The sequence below is a fragment of the Penicillium soppii genome (assembly GCF_028829465.1).
Source record: "Penicillium soppii strain IBT 18220 chromosome Unknown utg000005l, whole genome shotgun sequence".
NCBI lineage: Eukaryota > Fungi > Ascomycota > Eurotiomycetes > Eurotiales > Aspergillaceae > Penicillium > Penicillium soppii.
Genome location: NW_026643235.1, coordinates 630,448 through 650,886, shown reverse-complemented (window position 1 = coordinate 650,886; position 20,439 = coordinate 630,448). Strand labels below are relative to the sequence as shown.

Sequence of the window (20,439 nt, the reverse complement as noted above, 5' to 3'; positions counted from 1 at the left end):
ATCTTATTTTTTTTTCCCCGCGGCAATCAGAATTTCCCCGTCTCTCTCCACTTGAAACCAATTTATTTTTCTGATCTTTTGAGTATTGAGTACCTCAAAAAGCCTCAATTTATTAAAGACTCGCTCAATTCAATCAGGTACCTCATATATTCCCCGTCGTGCTACATGAGTTCCAGCTAACGCCACTCTGGCTAGTGACTTCTGCTCTGACTCTTCGGAAGGTGACACGACCTCCCCACTCTAAGGACGGCTACAAGACGAGTAGTATGGTATTGTCTCATGATCAAGGTATATAGGACAAACATCCTGCATGATGACCGGTGTTCGGCAATTCTGTCGTTCTGAGATTATACGGTTAAACTTGATCTGGGTAATTCCAGCGAAAGGACTCATGCGCTTCTTCCCTATCCAGTACCCGGCACGAAACTAATGTTGTCTGCAGCATGGTATCAGAAAATGAAATCACCGCCCTAGCGGTGCACTCCAACAAGGAAGACCCAACAAAATCAAAACGTGCAGTTGAAAGCTCCGGCGTGGCGAACAAGGATAATGAAGGAATATATGCCGCCGAGACGACCAATCGCCGCAATCCCATCGGTTCGCGATTGAGCTCTGTCATCAGAGCTTTCGAGAACCAACTCATTGAATACAATTTGGAGGCCCGTGGTATCGAGCGCGTTGCCGTCGACGAGCGCATGAAGCGAAACTCCTGGGTCTCGTACTTGCAAGCTTTCTTGCTGTGGATTTCCATCAACCTTGCGCCCAACAATATCACCCTGGGCATGCTGGGTCCTGCCGTGTATGGTCTCAGCTTCCGGGACTCGGCGCTTTGTGCTGTGTTTGGCGCCTTGGTTGGTTCCGTCGTCTCCTCTTGGATGGCGACTTGGGGACCCGTTTCGGGAATCCGTACATTGGTAAGTGTCACCTATTGACTACCAAATCGTCATGGCCGCGACGACTAATCGTTGACTAGGCCTTCGGACGGTATTCGATGGGCTGGTGGCCTAGCAAGATTATTGTTCTGCTGAACCTTGTCCAGATGATTGGATACGGTCTCATCGATTGCGTCGTAGGCGGGCAGATCCTGTCGGCTGTATCTCCCAATGGCATGTCCGTGGCTGTCGGTAAGCAGAATTGAGAACCATCGGTAGTTTCGTGGTACTGATCTCAATTCTTCAGGCATTGTTATCATTGCCGTCATCAGTTGGGCGGTGGCGACATTCGGTATCCAGGTCTTCCATTACTATGAAAGGTCAGTTTGAAAAAAAGTAATGTCAGTCTAATGGATGTCACTGATGTACTTGATATCAGGTTTGCATTCGTGCCCCAGGTGATTGTGGTTTGTATTCTTTTCGGGGTGTCATCCGTGAAGTTCGACTTGTCGACCACGTCTGAAGGCGATGCCCGGACGGTATCTGGCAACAGGTGAGTTCACAAGACAATATTTGTACCGGAAGCTCAACTTTCTAATAACAATAAGACTATCATTCTTCTCCATCTGCGTCAGTGCCGCAATTACCTACGCCCCCCTCGCAGCCGATTTCTTCGTCTACTACCCCGAAAACACCTCGCGAGCCAAGATCTTCAGTCTCAGTCTAGCAGGCCTCCTCGTCTCCTTCACCATGGCCCTAGTCTGCGGCGTAGGCCTCGCCTCGGGCATCTCCACACACCCCGAGTATGCCACCGCCTACAACGAAGGCCAGGGCGCCCTGATCGTCGAAGGATTTAGCCCGCTACACGGCTTCGGCAAATTCTGCTCTGTCATCTGCGCCTTGGGTCTGATCGCCAACACAGTCGCACCCACCTACTCCGCCGGCATTGACTTCCAGATCCTCGGCCGCTATGCCGAGGCCGTGCCCCGCGTCATCTGGAACACCATTGCCGTCATTATATACACCGTCTGCGCGCTTGTTGGCCGCAGCCACCTTTCTGAGATCTTTACCAATTTTCTCGCTTTAATGGGCTACTGGGTTGCCATCTGGATTGCTATCATTCTCGAGGAGTGCTTTATCTTCCGTGCGCGCACGGGTTACAACTGGGCCATCTGGCGGGATCCCTCGAAGCTACCCCTTGGCATTGCGGCATTCACTGCTTTCGTTGTTGGCTGGGTTGGCGCTGTCCTGTGTATGGCCCAGGTGTGGTATATCGGGCCCATCGCTAAGTTAGTCGGCGCCTATGGAGCGGATGTAAGTCGTGTTTTCTTCCCACCGTTCTACTTGTCTGTTTGATCTAATTGTTTCCTCACTAGATGGGAAACTATATCGGCTTCTCTTGGGCGGCGCTGGTCTACCCTCCTCTCAGATACCTTGAGCTTCACTTCGTGGGGCGCTAGATGTTCTTGCTTGCTAGGTGGGATCGCGCTTCAGGGAGAGGGGGGGGGGCATTGGGTTGCTTGTTTGTATCTTGCGCGAGTCCCCACCCCCCTTGTTAGGCTTTGATTCTACGGGATCGCTAGTCGAATGCATTCCTGGGGCACAAATGGTATAGATTGTAATTTGGCACCAAGTCATTGAGTCTTTGTTAGTGGTTATGACTGTTCTAAAAAAAGGCATGTGTTTTTTCCTGTCGTATAATTAAGCATATTTCATCGCATTCCAAGGATTAATAATTTCATTCATGAAAGCGAGATGTTCTAGCTGCCTTATGACATGCATATTTTGCACATTTCCAAGTATGTCCATGCATATAAACGATATAAGAAAATCTGCGACGTAAGATCACTGCCGAGCACCGAAACCTCGCAACCTCAAAAGCTACTCTGCTTTAGCTTAACTACCTACATAGGCACTTGCGCATAGGCAGATTACATATGTACCTAGTTGAGGAGTATCTGAAACATAAATAAACAAACCCTCTACAATCTCATTTTCATCCACTAGAGCACTATTCTACAAAAGAGACAAAGAAGTCACAGAGACAGAACAGAGACAGACACGCAACGTAATGTTCACAGTGTATTGGAGTTCCCATGCCAGAACCAAAGGGGACCGCCGCGCAAGCAGAAAGACGGCTATAAAGATTTACCGGTACCAGTAATCGGGCTTGACGTAGTCGGCGAAAGTCTTGGGCTCGACGTGGGGAGGGTGGTGGTGACCGTGGTCGTGGTGGTGGTCGTCTGATGGAAAAAGTCAGCACTTGAACAGTCGAATATATTCTAAGGGAATACAAATATGTCGGGGTACATACGGGAGTGGGGGTCCTCCTCGGGTCCGATGTAGTTCATCTTGACGACGTTGCCGCACTCGAGGCAGCGCTCGATAGGGCGCTCACGGGAGACCTAAATGGTATCGAGTCAGAATCAAGAGTAGAGGTATAGCCCGGTAGAGGGGGCTCAGGTGGGGAGATCATACGGTCAACCAGTTGACCTGGTGGGAGTCTACGGGGTAACCAGTGCAGCCGGCGTACTGCTCATCACCGGCGCTGTTGACGATGATGGGGTCTTCGAGTGTTCCTGTATGAACATATCCATATGATCAGCCAGTGTTTTGAGGTTCGCTCCAATGTAACGATCATGCGGTCTCGCCGACATCTCGTCATTCATTTGAACCTTGGGACAGAGATATGAAAAGCAGCTCAAAAGAACATACCCTTGCGGGAGGCATCGAGGGGGCGCATGTCGAAGATGTCAATGCCCTGCATCTTTCCGATGAGTTCCAGACGCTCGAGACCAGTGGCCTGGTCAAGATCGCTGGGAATGGTACCGGGCTTACCACCCGCGGGGATAAGGTCATCCTCAGTCTTGATCTCTGTATTTTGACGAAGAGAATAAGTCAGTACGGTATTTTGCGGGTAATCGTTTGGCGTTGAATGGCTGGCCTAGCTTGTGGTTCGGGAAAGGTATCCGCAGAACTGACACCCGAGGCTCAATTGCATTCCATTGAGTTTAATTGCACGGAAGGCCTCGAATGTTTCGTTTTAAACAGATGCTTCTCGAATCATAGGGGCTAAAAACGGGGCCATTGAGTGCCATGGGATCGGATATAGCACTAACCCTCGAAGGTCAAGATCTTGCCTCCCTGCTTAGGAGCCCACTTGTTGGCGTTGGCTGCAAAATTCTCATGTTAGCTGGCGATTTGATTGAGTAATTCACAAATGGTTGATTTGATATGCACAAAGCCAATTGGGTCGGGGTGCGCGGGAGTGAAGGTCGGATCAGGCCATAGGAGTCACGTACAGCGGACGATGGAAGAGGAGAAAGGGCGCTGAGCGAGAGTAAAAGCGCTGGCAGGCGAGCGCCTCGCGAGGGCGGAGGCTGTACGTTGGAGGAACATTGTCCTGAAGATGGGTTGAATAACGCGGGCGTTTGGGGCAGGAAAGAGGGAGTTTGGAGGTTTGAGGTTGGGCGAGTTTGAAGCCGCTTTGGCCCGAGCGCCTTTGATTGGTTGGCTCTGATGCCCAATGAAATTGCGAGTAATGATGAGTCATCTCTGATTGGCGGGAGCTTGCTACAGTAGGTTATACAAACCATACGTGCATAATAGCCGTTTCTGGACTATTAGGGCTTTTTGGTATAGGGCACAGGGTGGCATGATATCTTTAAACATCATCTGATACTATCGTGACAATATGAATAGTTATAAGCAAATAGCTATTACTAACAACCTTGGAAACCGTATACCCTTACATCATTCAAGCTCCAAATCCTGATCATGCTCACGGTCAGGCTCAGGCCCAGAATTTGTCGCTCTCCGTTGACACGCCAAAGGCGTGCACCCATTGCCAACTTTCTGAGCAATGACCTTCCATCGATCATTCTCATAATCTTCTATCGCCTTGTGTAGTCGCGAATCCTATGATTCAATTAGTCCAGGGAGTTTCTCTTAAATGATGAAGACGAAACAAACCATTTCCTCAGTCCAAACGATATCCTTCAGGTCCTTCACTTTTAGCTTGGTACAATAACGGACTTGTAATGTACCGCTCGCACGTCCAGGAAACCAGAATTGAATCTGTTTCCAAGTGAATTTCCAATGTTCTTTCAATTCAATCAGTGTGTCATCTTCCACTTTGCCGAATTTGGTCTTCTTTGCCTTCGGCTCGGGCAGGATGGCGGGCAGTCCCTCTTGATTCATGAAGCTCATATCATCATCTCCTGCGGCTCCTAAGGCTGATCCATTTCCAGAATCTCCATCCGAATTCACATGAGTCCTCGCCTGGGATGGCAGCCGATGATGGTGGTGCTGCTGCGGGAGTGGGAGAGAAACCAGGGACCCGTAGTCATGGTTTGAAGATTGAGGAACTCGATGGTCATTATGAACGGGGTACGTTGATTCAGTCGACTCGCTGACTGGTGGTAATGTGTCCGTCGGTAAGCTTTGCAGCACAGGAGGGCGAGGCGGATAATCGCGATCCATGTCCATATCGCGGTTGCTATTTGCTCCATTGTCGGTGTGCTGTCGCTTTCGGCTATTCTGGGGCGGAGCTAGTTCATAACCATGCGGGTTGTATTGCGTATTGTATTGAGGACTGTAATGCGGAGCTGGATGGCGTGGGATTATGCGATCCGTGATAAAAGTCGAGGGAGATCCAAAGGGTGGTTGGGTTGTGTCGGAGTGATAGCGAATATCGGGCCGCTCTTGAAGCAACTGGGCGGCACCATAGGAAATTATATCTTCTTGGGTGGTATCTTTACTACCCGTATGATGAGGATAGTTGACCATGAAGCCCCTATACGGTTCTGCTAGTGTTCCAGGCATGCATCGACAATGCTAGGGCCTGCAGCCCCAGCGAGTGACGAGTGAATTGGGTGCTTATTTGAGAGTGAACGATCCAAGGGCGTAATCCCCAAGTGTCACTCGCAAATGGAAAATACAAACAGAACCAGCTTTATTGTCACATAAGCAATTTCAGCGGAGAATGATCCGCCTGTGGGGTGATTTGGAGCAAAGAACAAAAAGAACTTGATAGATTGACGTGCAGAGAGGGGAGAGCAGTAGTTAATTTGGTATGAATTGTAGCGAAAACTTGCAGGGAAATTGATCAAGCATAACGAATCATACGGTGGAGACTGCAGAGAAGTTTGGATATGTATAGATTATAAGAGAATTAAAAATCCGAAGACATGGCCACATCTATAACAACATCTGGAGACATCCCCTTACCAAGAGGATCCTAGACCTGTGCCGGTGACCAACCTGGGGCGTGCGTTGCCGGGCTGATTCCAACAATCCCCAGTGGACCGGACTGCAAGCACGAATAGTTTCAGTCGAGGAATCTCTGATAGGCACCAAGGTTGTATTCCATCATTCCGGCCATGATGGAACGAACTGTTTTTCCTTTCCTTCCATATAAACTTTCCAACTTTTAGAAGAGGGGCCGAGGAGACTTCACCCATGGCAGCGGTTGGACACACCCAAGTATCGACTAGGAAAACAACGCGAAACAGGTTCTGAGCTAGTCCAGGGTCAAGAAACAGCCATGACGAAGGGAAGAAAATACGGCAGACAAGCAAAGCCTGTCAGATTCTGCCGGCATGTCAACCCAAGCAACAGCTCATTTGTCGGCCTGATGTTCCATGTAAACGCGCCGTCTGTCTGGGAAGAAGGTGGACATATGGCATCGGGTGATTGACACGGTATAGGCTAGTCAAGTAAGCGATGGTAAGCTATTTGTCCATTACATCGGGTTTCCTCGGAGCCAAGGCCTGCGAGAGTCAATCACAGATGTCAGATAGAATAGAACAATAACAGGGGGTGAAACGATGATCATTCATCTCCCCCAAAAAGAGTAGATTAGCGTTTGGGCTTAACAGCGGAGCTCTTTCTTTTTCAAATGAAAAGAATTCAGAAGAAAGACCGACAGTAGGTTAGTCTCACTGTGCCAAAGAGGTTATTGGATGGTAATAAATTAGCGAGTCAGTTACATCAAGTTTTTCAGCCACATTGGCACACGCACCCCTTTTTTTACACCAAACATAGTAGTGGAGAGTACTACCTAGAGAGCATTGGAGAGTACTGATTTGCATGGATCACTGGAATGCTCTAGTTGCATGCGGGCCGTCATCTGTTAATGTCAGACCCATCTCCCTAATGCATCACTTTGCATAGCCTTGCATGACTTGTGCATCAAAGCGGGACAGAGAAAGAGCTTATGCAGACTGTGAATGGTCACTGATTTCAATAGTTGCGCAGACTATCGTATGCAGTCCGATTTGTCCCCCTTTCTTTCGTTGGGGGTAAAGTTTCCCGTTGCATTTCATCCTCTCCTAACATTTGGTTGGTGAGATACTCGGGCCTTGAACCTTTTTTTAGTGGCTTGAATGCTTTGGCTGCGCTGCCCGGTCTGCCTTAATTCGATGACATCGCGGCAATCTACGGAAGTGTTTCATTATTACCGAGAACAAAGGCGTGGCAGCCATATATTAGTCCATGCATTACGAAGCCAACTGCATCCTCGTATAATGACAAGGGGGGATGAGGAAGAGGGGATAATCAGAGAAGAATATTTTCATGTTTTAAATGAAAGTTTCATATTTTTTTATGTCGAAATGACAGGGAATGTATTCGCCAAAGGGACTCGTACTATACAAAAAAAATACACACTTGCTTTTTCCTTGCCTTTAGTTCTCGCTGCAATACATGAATTAAGGTTGTTGTGATACAAGAACCTGAATGAAACAAGAAAAGAGAGAAGCAATAGAAAAAATCTTAACACATAAGACGCCCAGTAAAACAGAAAAGAAAAGAAAAAAAAAACATCCCCAACACCTTGATGGCACGTGAGGTGTTTAGGCAAAGTTATCGGACCGGTCAACCCAGATGTCTTCCAACTCGGCGAAGTTCTGGAAGTGCAGGGGACGGTGTTGGTCGTCGTAGAACTTAAGCGGGGTGTCAATTTTGACGTAGATGGGTCTCTTCTCCACACTACCGAATGAGCTTCCCATAAAGCTGTAGTTCCACACATTATCCTCGGGGACAAGGAAATAGCCGCGGATCTTGTCACTAAGCAACAGCTGACACTTCTCTCCCATGTTGGTGGCAAAGCCTTGGGGCTGATCCGAGGTTGTGTCCTTGTTCTCCGCACCCCATTTGTAACCCGAAGGAGTGAGACCCCATGCAGCAAGTGATACGGATCCGGGAGTGAACGAAACTGTCATGGTCACAGTCTTCTTATCCCACGAAGGATGGGCATTCATGAGACGTGCGTGATGTGTTACATCTGCCGCAGACATGTAAGGCGGCTCGTTACCAGAAACCGTGTGGATAACACCGAGAGGCTCTAAGCCCTGGAGGTAATCGTGCTGCGGCAGCTGATGCGGCAGTTGAACATCTCGGGTGTTACCAACTTGAGGAATCATGACAATAGTGCGGACCTCCTTCACTTGGTCATTATCCACTGGAGAGCTACCGTAGATGTAACCCGTAACCTGGACCCGTAGATCGGCGATGGTGATGAATCGCTTGAGGATGTTCTTGGGCATGATGTAGGTGTAGCCATCATCGCGAATATCATCAGAAGAAACATAGATGTTATTGGACCTAGTCCGAAGGTTGGAGGTCGCGATTGCGCGAGTGCGCCACTCTGTCTTGGATGCGAACGATTGCTGTTCGTATTGAGACGTAGTGGTGACAATGATGTCCTCGCCACGGGCGTTTTGAGTCTTGGTTGTAGTGGCAGTGAGTTGCTTCTGCTCATCTTGCTGCTTCTCAATCTCGGCCGCTTGCTGGCGCTGCAGAGAAGGTGCGCTAATCTCCATACCCAGGATAATATCACGGACTTCACTGCTAGTCAAGCTCTGCACGTTGACATTGTTCTTCTTGCCGTAATCATTCAAAATTAGGTCACGCAATTGCACTTCGACCTTAATCCAGTCCTCGTCAGACAGAGACGGCCAGATGTGATGTTCTTGGGTGATGACAGTCTTGTCAGGACGAAGAATAATCTTAGCCTTGTCAATGTTGACGTGAAGAGCTCGCAAGATGAGAATGAGTCGAGAGAAGGCAGTGTAGGGAGAGATTGACTTGAGCCACTCGTCGTACAAGTTGAAGAGCACCATCTGAGGCTCGGTCGCACGGAGAATCATATCGGCAAGCTTCTCGACCTTCATGGCAGCCTGGAAAGGCAACTGAAGCTCGGAGGCACGGATAGAGATGTTGGGGAAGTCAAGCAGGTGGACCTCGAGAGGATCAAGAAGACCCTTACGGGTGACGATGAGCTGCTTCGGCTGCTCTTCCACGGGAAGAGATCGGATAAGAGCAGCAACTTCTTCGGCTGTCTTCCACTTGGCCAGCTGACCAAGACGTTTTTGACCTGCCCAGACGCTGGTGTGAATGATCTTCAGGAACAACTGTCCAGTACGGGGGTTGAAGATGAAGATTGCACCGTTAATGGGTTTGGTGGTCAAGTTACCCTCAAAGGTCTTGTGGATCGTAACACGGTAGACGTTGGTATCATCAATGAACAGCTGGATCTGCGGACTGAAGAGTTCGGAGTAGTTCTGAGAATTGAGGAACTCCTGGTTGCTCTCAGATGCATACAGCTGCAGACCCTTGCGGATACGCTCACGTAAGACATACAAGGCCGGGTTTGCCTTCATGATCTTGGCCATAGCTTGCTGAACCAGGGTCTTCAAGCCCGGGAAGTACTGTCCATAGGCCGAGAAGAGGTTGTAAGCAAGATCAATACCAATCATCAAACCATTGGCTGAAGGATAGATACTCATGCTGTCAGTGGTGTAGTCGAGGTACTTGGCACGAACATATCGCTCGATGTCGTGAGAATCGTAGTCACCATATCTAAGCTGAACATCCAGCCAGAATTTGTTGTTCGGAGTCGCTTCGTAAACGTCCTTGGTGTCAAACACCAGCGAAGGCCGGGTGAAGTTCCATTTGTTCGTCGCGAAGAGAAGGATATCCGCACAAGAACTATTCATCTTGTAAGACTTACGCGGGTGAATAGTCTCCTTTTGGACAGCCTCAATGCCAAGCTGCTCCAGTTCCTGATCCAACACTTGACACAGATCCATGACCACTGATTCGTGGATTTTCTGCCACAAATGGGCGCGGAAGATCTGAATCAGCGAGATCTTCAAGGTGGGAATTTTACCGTGCAAGAAGATACCAGTCAGATCCAGCTGTACTTGGAAACCAACGTAGACATTGGCACGGTTGATGGTTGGGGACCACCAGAGGGTGAATCGACGGTTAGGAATCTGATTGAGACCAGATCTTTGAGCATTCGTGAGTTTCTTGAATTTCATACCTAATTGGATAGTTAGCATCGAATTTTTCGAAGGATTTCTCCATTTTGTCATCTAAGAATGCCATTCAAGATCGCCATTTGAGAGGTCTTTTCAAAGGTCTTTTTTGACCCAATATCACGTGGTATGGTCACGTGACATCTTTGGATATCCTCAAATCAATCTTCCATGGCATCTTCGAGGCGATATTGAATGAAATTGGGGTATTTTAGGGAGGGGGATAGACTAACTCTCTTCAAAACCACTCGCTCTTTCCCAAAACAGACCCTCCCAAGACGGGAAAGCTGTTGCTTTGAACAAGGTGTGCTCAAGAATCGTTTCTACACCACCCAGTGCCTGGATGACGTCAGTACGGTAGGCGTTGAGATTCCAAAGTTTGCCGTCGTGTCGTTGACTAGTCCACCAGAATGGATTGCTCTTCATCAGCTGGTACTGCTTGAACTCAGCGCGAAGTCGGAAGCCCTTGTCGAAGCTCAGTGTGCTTCGGTCCTTCTGGAACAGTGTGTTGATACGAGGAAGACCACGGTCCCAGCTGTCCTCCAGATCCTCCAGCGTCAAGCGGCGGTTCTGTTGCTGGGCCTCCATGCGCTTTTGCGAATATTCCATCCACACACGTTGAGAGTCAATGAACTCGGCTTCCCAGGGAATGATGTATCGGAAGATATTCGGAATCAAGGTCTCTTCGTCATGAGACATACCAGCACGGAAGTGAGTGATGCCGGTGTCTGTCTGTTTGGACCAGCGCTTGTCGCTAGTAGGGATGAGGATGTGAGATCCTGAGATCATACCAAGACCTCCAAGTTCCTTGGGGGTATAGAAGACCGCTGGGGGAAAACGAGAAGGCATTTTGGAGTTAAGACCGATCTTGACACGAGTCTGGATCTTTGTCTCACATTTGACAATAGTGTCGAGGAGGTTAACAGTAGAGACAGCAGCTTCACGGTAGTAGGTAAAGAGAGCAATCAGAGCAGTGTTCCACTTGTTAGCAATCTTGGTGAAAGTCGTCGAACCGGAAGACATGAGAATTTGTCGGATACGGTTGTTGAACTTTTGAACATCCTCTTGGGTGACCTGGAGGAACGCATGTGCCGTACGTTCCTTGGTAGAGTTGTCTACCAAAGACCAGACACTATCCTTGACTGAAAATTCCTCGTTCATATTCCGGATCTTTGGAAGAATTCGGACTTCGAAACCGTTCATTGAGAACAAAAGGTTCGGGTTGTCTTTGCTGTAAACGCTGGCGAAAGTATCGTCCCAATCGATGGTGGTGATTGATCTTGGCAGACGGTTCTTCATATCCCAGAAGACGGCACGGCCAAGATTAACATCGTGACGCATCAAGCGCATGCGACAATCGCGAGGCCAGCACTTCTTGTTCTTGTAACCAATCACATTCTCGAAGTTGGGGTCAGGATTCTCAGTCAAAAAACGCTGAATCAAGTCACGCGAGTCGTCCGCCTGGAATCGGAAGAAGACCCAGATCTTGTCGACGTAACGAGTGTAGAGACGAATGGGGTGTCTTGTCTCTGTAGCACGATCTCTGAACTGCAAGAAATCGTTGGGACTTCCGGGAGGACCGGCCATTTCACTGGCTCTCTGCAGGCCAAGGAGCAGGAGATCGATCATCAAGCCGTAGTACTGGAAGACGAAGCCAGAGAATTGGAGACCACGAATCAGACCATAGCTGTTGGTGTGATTCATATCCTTGTAGCTGAGCTGAACATTGTTCTTCGAAGTGATGTAGTCAGCCAAGTTGTGGTCCATAATCAAACGAAGCAGTCGGTTGAGAAGTGTGAGATCAATCTTCTCATAGACCTTAGACAATTCAGTCTCGATCATCACGTTAGTTTCGCCCTCGGCAGTCTCCCACACGTTGGACAGGTTGTTGATACCCTGGGTCCACTTGTAAGTAAGGAGAGGAGGAACTTCGGAGTCGGAGGGCTTGATCCAAGCGGGGAAGAGATGGCGCTGCTCGGCTTGGTACCAGAGGTACTGATCCAGGTAAGCATCGGTGATCTTCTCAATGGGCTCGATATCGTAAACAGGGTTGATATTATTGTAGTTATCATTCATGTCAATCTTGACTTCCTTGAAGGCTCTCTGTGTGAGGAGGAATCGCTTGATTCGTGCGAGTGTTGTACCAGGGGAATCGTAAGCCTGTTCAATGAGAGCCAATTCCTCACGTTGACTCTGGTTCAGTCTTCCTTTGACGGAATAGGATTCGCGCAACCGCTCGAGCGCAAGAATCAGAATCTTGGTATCGTGCTTGTAGGAAACACTGGGGAAGGGGATTGGAGAGAACTTGCGAGACTCGAGCCAATGGACCATGGTGGTGTAGATCGCAACAGCCTCCTCTGAAGAAACATAGGGGCCATCCTTCAGATAGTTGTGCTGGCGCTCTTGCTCAGACTTGAGCCAGAGACGGGTGAGTCGACCCAAGTTCTTCTTTGCGACGGTCTTGTCAACAGTAGCGCCGCGACGGATTCTCTCTCGGTTGTAGTGTGCGACAGAGATCCACCAATCGGCCTTGCTCTTGACGTAGCGAAGGATGATATTTTCGATAGGGGCGGGCAGGCCGGGAACCTTCCAGGGGATGTTACTCTTCCAGCATCTCCAGGCCTCTGACAAGTGCTGTAAAACAACGTTGACCTTGTTCTGCTTGATACCCTCGGGCATCATGTCCATCAAGTCAGACATGACGGAGGCACGCAACTCAAGATCGAAGTGGGACTCCACACGTTGCTTGGTAACAGTCTTGGCCACACCCTTGCTGTGACGACCCTCAAATTGACGAGAAAGCAAGTTTCCAAGCCAACGTTCAAGCAGGGGAATAATACCACGCATAAAGAAGAGCCACACACGCCAAGCCGGGGCCCAGAAACCACAACCAGGTCCTTTACCAACAGGACCAGAGTTAAATCGATAGTATATCAAATGCTTCAGGTCCTTGCAGGAACGGATCTGGTGCATAAGCTTGTACTTGTAACGGTACATACCAGTAAGCTGACCCACGTGGTTGAACGCGTACAGGATACCATCCGCTAGTTGGAAGGCATCAATGTTGCCCAAACGGTATTGAACTTGGGCATCCACAATGAGCTTGGTCAAGCGAAGGATTTCTCGCATCAAGTGGAAAGCATTTCCGAAGCGAGATTTCTTTCGCTCCTTGGTGGTCAATGTCTTGACGGGCTTCAGGTTGAAGTTGTAGTCAAGGTGGAGATAAGTCAAGTTCTTGCGGTGAATCAGCAGGTTGAGCATGTTGAAGCCCTGGCGACAAACTTGCAAACCAGCCTCAACCCAGTCGATGGTAGTTTGCTGGAAGAACTTGGTCGTTTTGAGAGTCTTCATGAGATTCTGTTTGCTCTGAGCCTTGGGTGTGCTCTTGTGCAACTCGTTGAGAACATACGTCTTGAGCAATTTCTGGTATGAGACTCGGACCTTGACCGGCTGGCCTTGCGGGCAGTGCTCCAAGTACCATTGCTTGACCAACGGAACATCCTGTGCACGAACCATCTTGCCAGATCTTTTATCGAAGGGGTGAGGAGCCCACCACAGGGCTATCGCGGAAGCCGTGTCGGATGTGTAGAGTTCTTCGTCCTCAAAGAAAGGCTCAACTTCACCAGGAAGCTCGAATTCGTCATCTTCGTTGCTGCCAGGCCCGAATATTTCATCTTCATGGCTGACTGTAATGTTTTTCGGGGCGACGGAGCGGGACGAGATGGGATTGATGACGGGGTCGAAGTAAAAGGCGGGCAAGTTGGGATCCTCAGTACGGACATAGACCACCTGGGGATGAGAGTACCAAGCGACCTTGACACTGCGGGGGAGAGTGTTGTACAAGAATGGGAAGGTAACCCGATATTCGGTTCGGATGGGAGCACGGAAAATGATACGATCAATGGCGTTGAACTCGCTGAAATCTTCGTCGTTAGGGTCGATGTCCTTGTACAAAGGCTCGAAACGAGGACCACCGGGGATGGCGACGTTCAAAGCTTTGGCGGTGAAGAAGCTGTTCAGGTCGAACATGTGGTAGTAGTTTTGGTCGACAACATCGCTCAGAATTTGATGGCTGAGACGATGGAGAGTAGCCATCTGAGGAAGAGACAAGTTCCAGTTCTTGTAACTTGGGCCGTTGACGTGTGGGGTATCAAGGAGGGGGCGATGGTCGTAGAACCATTCGTATACAGCTGCATCTTCCGCCTCGTCCAGTTCCATCTGAATGGGCTCCAATGGCTCAACGTCTTCGATGTTCTCCGACCAGGAAAGAGGTGGTTCTTCGTCGTCGAATGGAGGGAAGCGCATACGCTTAAAATGTCTGCGGTCACTCTTCTCGCGACGCATGCACATCCACATTGTTGCCCACTGGGCATGGAAGACAGGCTCGATGACACGGGGTGTCTCATTAACCAAGGTCAAGCAACCGTTAACGTGATACAGCACCTTAACTTCCCTTGCTGACTCCCAGGGCATTGGCATGTTTTCCAGGAGCTTGAGGACGGCATGGGGCATAAACTTGAGCGCGCCGAGGTAGCTACGCTTCTCATTCGTGAATTTCTTCTGCGAGACATCGCCAATATCTCGTACAATTTTTCGCAAATGCTCTGGGGGCATGTCCGCCTTTTGTGTTTCGACAAATCCCCCTTTGCGCTTCTCGCCGAATCGATTGCGTTGCGTGCGCAGCCATTCATTCTTCTTCTGTGCAAATTTTGCGACGTTCGGGTCGGCGGGTGGTTGGTAGCCTGGTGGGGGCGGCGCCAGCGGCATTGAAGGAGCTGCACCCCATCCAGGTGGAGGGGGAGGAGGTAATGAAGCCATGATGGTAATTGATGGGGGAAAGCCCACCCTCACTCTTTATAAGTTGCGTTGATGTAAGAGTCGCGTCAAGCCACGTCGGAGATCATGTGTAGGGAAAAGTATCAGCTGGAAAAGTAGGTCCAACTGAGGGCAAAGATCGAATATGATGAAGAAATGAAAGATTAAGATGACAAACGCGACAAAGATAGAGATCCACGATCCCCTAACGCGATGAGACTATCTCTGCTCCTTTCTCCCGTTGAACTTTGAGGTGGCGGCTCCGATTGGTACTAGTCCAAATTGGGATTAGCGCAACCTCGCCAAAAGTGCGCTAGCGTCGGCTGAAGCAGAAACCCACACAAACCCATCTCGACATATTTCACTTTGCTTCACGACAACTCCGACAACTGCCGCCCTTGACCAGTTCAAGTACAGTCAAAATGACCAACAACAGACTGCAATACGTGAGTTCTATACAGAAAATCTATCTGGGTGATTTTTGTTCTGACTGCTCTTGATTCTTCAGCGCCGCCGGAACCCGTACGTTTGAAAAAAAATTCCCTTGTCCCGAATACCAGTCCAACGCACCCTACGATTGTCTATGCGATGATACTAGTGATGGAATGGCTATCTGCTTTTCGAACGAAATATTGACGGTTTCTCTTGCGCTCAATAGGTACAACACGCGGTCCAACAAGGTTCGCATCATCAAGACCCCTGGTGGTGAGCTCCGTTACCTTCACCTGAAGAAGAAGGGTACTGCTCCCAAGTGCGGTGACTGTGGCATCAAGCTCCCCGGTGTGAGTGATCCCTCTGCGTCTCGAATGGATTTTTGAACGGTTGTGTGGGATGTGTGCGATTACGGCTGGGCCAACCAACCAACTCGGAAAAAAATGAAAACTCTGCCTCGACGGACAGAAGTAACAACGAAAGCCCGACCGGACCGCCGCACATCATTCACGACTGTCTCGTCGAATTTTAGGAGTCAGACCGACTGACATATTTTAATCCTATAGGTTCCCGCTCTCCGCCCCCGCGAGTACGCCCAGATCTCCCGCCCCAAGAAGAATGTCAGCCGTGCCTACGGTGGCTCTCGCTGCGCTGGCTGCGTCAAGGACCGCATTGTCCGTGCCTTCCTGATTGAGGAGCAGAAGATCGTCAAGAAGGTCCTCAAGGAGTCCCAGCAGAAGGCCGGCAAGCGCTAAGCGTGCATTTTGTCGGTGTTGTTCTTTTTCGGTGGAGCGAATGTTACGGGAAAAACGCTGGGAATGGTTCTCTTAGAATCTTAAAGATGAACACGAACAGCTAGCATGCGAGTCCAAAAAAGGGGCTCGTGGCTAAGCAAATGAATCAATTTCATTTACCTTCATGAAAAATTCCGTGATATGTCGAATCGAGTTGTCTGAAACAATTATCATGATGTCTTGAGTTCCAGGCAAAGCCTCTTGCTCACTGCCAGGAAAGTATCGTAGCGGTCAATTATCTCGCTTTCTCTCCGGGTTGGTATCATTGCGCATTCGATAAGTCTAGATTTCATCAGGTTGGGTCATACTTCTCGGTTCGTTGAGATCGCCCTTGTCGTGGCATGCAACTATAGGACGCTGTCGGCCTCAAACACGAGGTAATCGCCGGGTAGAACAATGACGCTCTTTGCATTGGTAATGCCTGTCAAATGCAACTAGGTAACCCGCCACTTTTCGGACATATGTTCTAGCCATAAATACGTGTTAGTGTTCATTGTTGCCGTGGGATTCAAAGCGCACATGGGGGCCCAATTAAACTAGGCCTCCAATTTACTGTAAATATCTTCACCGCAACCATGGCCAGGTGATGGCTAATTCACGTCATCAAAGGCCAATGATACATATTCTAGAGCCTCCTATGACGCGAGCTTTTAGGTATTCCTTGTTCAAAGACCAGGTCGAGGATCGACCAGCACAGCGCAGCAGTAAGTTTGACCCCTGTGGCTGCATATTGCTAAAAAGCCTCGGGCCACAGCTACAATAGGAGAATGGGGGCGGAGGTATACCACTCTATATTATTAACAAGCCCTGTAGGCTATGTATGCTATTGTGTGGAATTGTTGTCCGAGGAGATTGGGTCTTAGTAAATTGGGATTTCGACCAGCTATGCAGTCGGGCTTAGGGTTTAGAGACACCGCTTGTTGTCAGGATTAGGATACTTTCAAGGCCTTCACTTCGAATAATTCCACCCGGTTGTCATGGAGTGTTCCAAATTATATAACACCAAAGCTGGTACGGTACTTTGAAATGGAATGTGAGAATAGACATAATGTGCTGTTGTGGTCATGACATATTTAACGTGCAAGAGCCGCACAGAACACTTTTGTGCGGCATCGTATCGGAAATCGATCTCCAAACAATTAATATCTCGGCATAATGTTCCTCGGCTGTGAATCAATCCTTGAGCCACCTTTTCCGGCCAGAGTATATCTATTATGTAGTATGCCTGCAGGTCTTCGCGCTTTGCCTTGCATGAGACCACAGATGGGATTGGTTGAAGATAGACCAAATAAAGGACCGACTCATGATCATGTCAGTCATTCTGAGTGTACCACATGTCAATAATAGCTTTCTAGGTTCAAGAAAACAACCGCAGCATTCATTTCAACCATCGAACGAATGAACAGACAACACGAGCGCGACAATCCGACCTTCCAAAAAGAGAATATCCCCCGTATTCCTTGGTCTACACTAACTCGATCTCGATTTAAAGAATACACCAAAATAGTTGGAACTGGATAAGTACCAGTAAAGATCAATCCTTCTATTTCCATCGTTTTCATGTACCTAGCGCATACATAAGTACCCATGTAGTATACCTCAGGTATGCTACGTGGCAACCAATGAACCTCCGCTGCAATTTGTCCAAACCCTCGGGTTCTATTAGACCAATAGCAATCATGGCGTCTATCCACTTGTTGTCCACAGTGAAAAGCAAAGGCGCGCAATTTCGCCGTTACCCCCACCATGAAGCCGGGGATGCGGGATCGCACAATGAGATCTACCTACGACACACACAATATACAAGAAGCGGTCACCCGATGGTCCTGTAGGGTATTTGCTCCCCGGCGCTAACATCTCCGAGGGCTGAGTACCTACCAAGTGTGATAGGCACAGACTATGCAAAAGTCGACAGCTGTCTAACCGGCCCGTTCCATCCCACAAACACCTAACGGCGAGGTTCGTGCGGTCTTTACAAAGCAAGAGACATAACCCCAAAATACAACAATACAATTGAATTTGTTATGTTACACCCATCAGCTTTTCAATACCTTGAGGAGAAAAAGCAAAGATCCCGGAGCTTATACGTCCGGATACCCGGCTCCCTACAGGTGGGCAGCCTATCGGCTCCAGATCATGTAAAAAAATGACAGGCATCAAGTACACGGGCTTTTCTCGTACCCGCGGTGTCATGCAGATCGAAATTTGAGAGGATCTACCCCTTTTTCTTTTTTCCAATTCCCTTTCTTGGGCATTCAAAAAATGGATAGATCGAATGGATCGGATCTGGGATAAACCAGGCTAGAATAGATTTAGACAAGAAATATGGACTTTTGGGGTCTAAGGTGGGGCGATGTATGATGGCGCTCGTTTGGGAAGTCAAGACTATTGGTGCCGGGATGTTTTTGTCCTGCATTGATGAGATACCGAAGACTAATATAACCCCTCTGAAATGCAGCGGAGAGCGAAGATCTTCCCCAACGAATGATGTCTAATTATGCATGTCGGAATAAGGGCCAAATTGAACACGAGGTAGTAAAAAAGAATAAGAAAAAAGTACTATTGGATTTGAGGATACCACTTCTAAGGTGCATCGTCACAATCACGAAGAGACCTCGATCTTTTCCTCTAATCGATCTATCGAACAGTTGAGCATCAATGACTAGCGTACAGAGATAAGATACGCCATCAAGCTCCGCTATACTGGACAAAAGAAGTTAGCACTGTCACTACAGTATAGGATCAACCACGGACCGGATGTAGGTGCATAACACTACCGAAGGTCACGAGGAACCAATACTCAATCTAGAACAGAGAGGATCCATACAGGTATTAACGAAATCAAAGATATATACGCCGTATCAGTCAAGTTCATTACGTACTATAGCCCCCATTTCCAAGGTCTTTGTATACTTGTTAGGGTTATATTGACAGCAATATACCCCAAACTCAGTTATCAAGCCCAATATCCAATCCCAAGAGAAACCGGAAATTGATTTTCCGCCCAACAAATTGTACGGAGTACGTACTCCTCAACTAATACTGGTACGGTCCGACAGGGTCTCCGAGACTCACTGCAAGTACCAGATTAATATTTTCGCCCGTGCTGTGAATGACATTGCAGCTGTCACCTGTATGACAGCGTACATTTACATACTGTCAAGTATTCAATACTAGCCCCACAACCCGCGGATCCATGGTGCATTGACCCCAGGTGGATATCGGAAGAATCTGGTATGATCACTGCTTAAATTTGAGCGGAACGGTTTACCTGTCAACTATTGATTGTCACAACACCGGAATAAACCTGTTAAATGGGTAAACCTATTAAATGGCATCGATCATTATAGATCTACGGTACATCAGAAAAATTCCTTGTTTTATTTCTGGCGTCATTGTACTATATTCGGCGAAGGTTGCGAGCCCCTAAGCTAATGTCGGTCTGTCGTTGGTGCCATTGTGAATCATGTTGATCACGCAAGTCTGCCAATAATATAACACGCACTGCCATTATGACTCATGCATGGGTAACGGAGTTTGTGAGAGATTAGTTGCGTGATTCAAAGAAAACCGAGCACCGAGGTTAGCATTTACTATGATGTTTATAGTATATATATCGTTCCAAGATGTCCGTTTTTGTAGCATACGGAGTGGACAGTGTGGTTTCCACCTAAGAATGCATAAAATGACAAGGAGTCAAACTGTCCCAACGATCTGGTATCCCCAGTTGCAAGGAAGATGTCAGATTCATACCCTCTTCTTGGGACCCTTTACAAGGGGGGGAGGGTGGGGACCGGGGAAAGACAGAAAGGCGAAGACGATCACAAAGCAAGTACACGGTCACCAAGGCCGTCTGCCTGGGTGACCTAGCATGGTGGGAGGCTACAGCAGTTGATACATAGTGATAGAGCGGGGTGGTGGGGGTGGTCGCCTAGCCTGTCAGGGAAGTGACAAGAAACCCGGGTGTCAAAATGGACTAAAGACAAGCCTAGCACGAAAAGAGGGCGGGAAATACCTTCCATTGCGAGGTCCATGTAACCCTAGTGTATGCTCATGTAGGTAGTAATATGTCAAAGCATCCTGCAGATCAACGTTTTTTTTTTGTTTCCCTTTTATTATAGTTTGATGTAATGCCTGTCAGTCGAGACACCGCTGTTATGTGCATATTTATGAAGCCATTCCAGAGATACAGCATATGGTCAA

At 48.5% G+C, this 20,439-nt stretch overlaps 5 protein-coding genes across 5 annotated transcripts; 2 read left to right on the top strand and 3 right to left on the bottom strand.

Moving 5' to 3' along the window:
• Positions 1–443: 443 nt before the first annotated feature.
• Positions 444–2,332, top strand: N7529_005662 (purine-cytosine permease family protein; the record flags this gene model as incomplete). Its single annotated transcript, XM_057241189.1, has 6 exons — positions 444–914; positions 974–1,124; positions 1,180–1,252; positions 1,312–1,425; positions 1,481–2,186; positions 2,249–2,332. The coding sequence occupies 6 exons, from the start codon at positions 444–446 to the stop codon at positions 2,330–2,332; spliced, it is 1,599 nt and encodes a 532-aa protein (XP_057096548.1).
• Positions 2,333–3,020: 688 nt separating this feature from the next.
• N7529_005661 (uncharacterized protein) lies at positions 3,021–5,696 on the bottom strand (the record flags this gene model as incomplete). The annotated part of the gene is made up of 8 exons (XM_057241188.1): positions 3,021–3,115; positions 3,187–3,277; positions 3,351–3,451; positions 3,588–3,746; positions 3,992–4,045; positions 4,175–4,372; positions 4,658–4,790; positions 4,845–5,696. The coding sequence occupies 8 exons, from the start codon at positions 5,694–5,696 to the stop codon at positions 3,021–3,023; spliced, it is 1,683 nt and encodes a 560-aa protein (XP_057096547.1).
• Positions 5,697–7,726: 2,030 nt separating this feature from the next.
• On the bottom strand, positions 7,727–10,198 carry N7529_005660 (uncharacterized protein; the record flags this gene model as incomplete). Its single annotated transcript, XM_057241187.1, has 1 exon — positions 7,727–10,198. One exon carries the CDS (start codon positions 10,196–10,198, stop codon positions 7,727–7,729), a length of 2,472 nt encoding a protein of 823 aa, XP_057096546.1.
• Positions 10,199–10,423: 225 nt separating this feature from the next.
• prp8 (U4/U6-U5 snRNP complex subunit PRP8) lies at positions 10,424–15,013 on the bottom strand (the record flags this gene model as incomplete). Its single annotated transcript, XM_057241186.1, has 1 exon — positions 10,424–15,013. One exon carries the CDS (start codon positions 15,011–15,013, stop codon positions 10,424–10,426), a length of 4,590 nt encoding a protein of 1,529 aa, XP_057096545.1.
• A 419-nt stretch (positions 15,014–15,432) lies between these two features.
• N7529_005658 (60S ribosomal protein eL34) lies at positions 15,433–16,197 on the top strand (the record flags this gene model as incomplete). The annotated part of the gene is made up of 4 exons (XM_057241185.1): positions 15,433–15,456; positions 15,519–15,532; positions 15,669–15,792; positions 16,009–16,197. The coding sequence occupies 4 exons, from the start codon at positions 15,433–15,435 to the stop codon at positions 16,195–16,197; spliced, it is 351 nt and encodes a 116-aa protein (XP_057096544.1).
• Between the last annotated feature and the right edge of the window lie 4,242 nt (positions 16,198–20,439).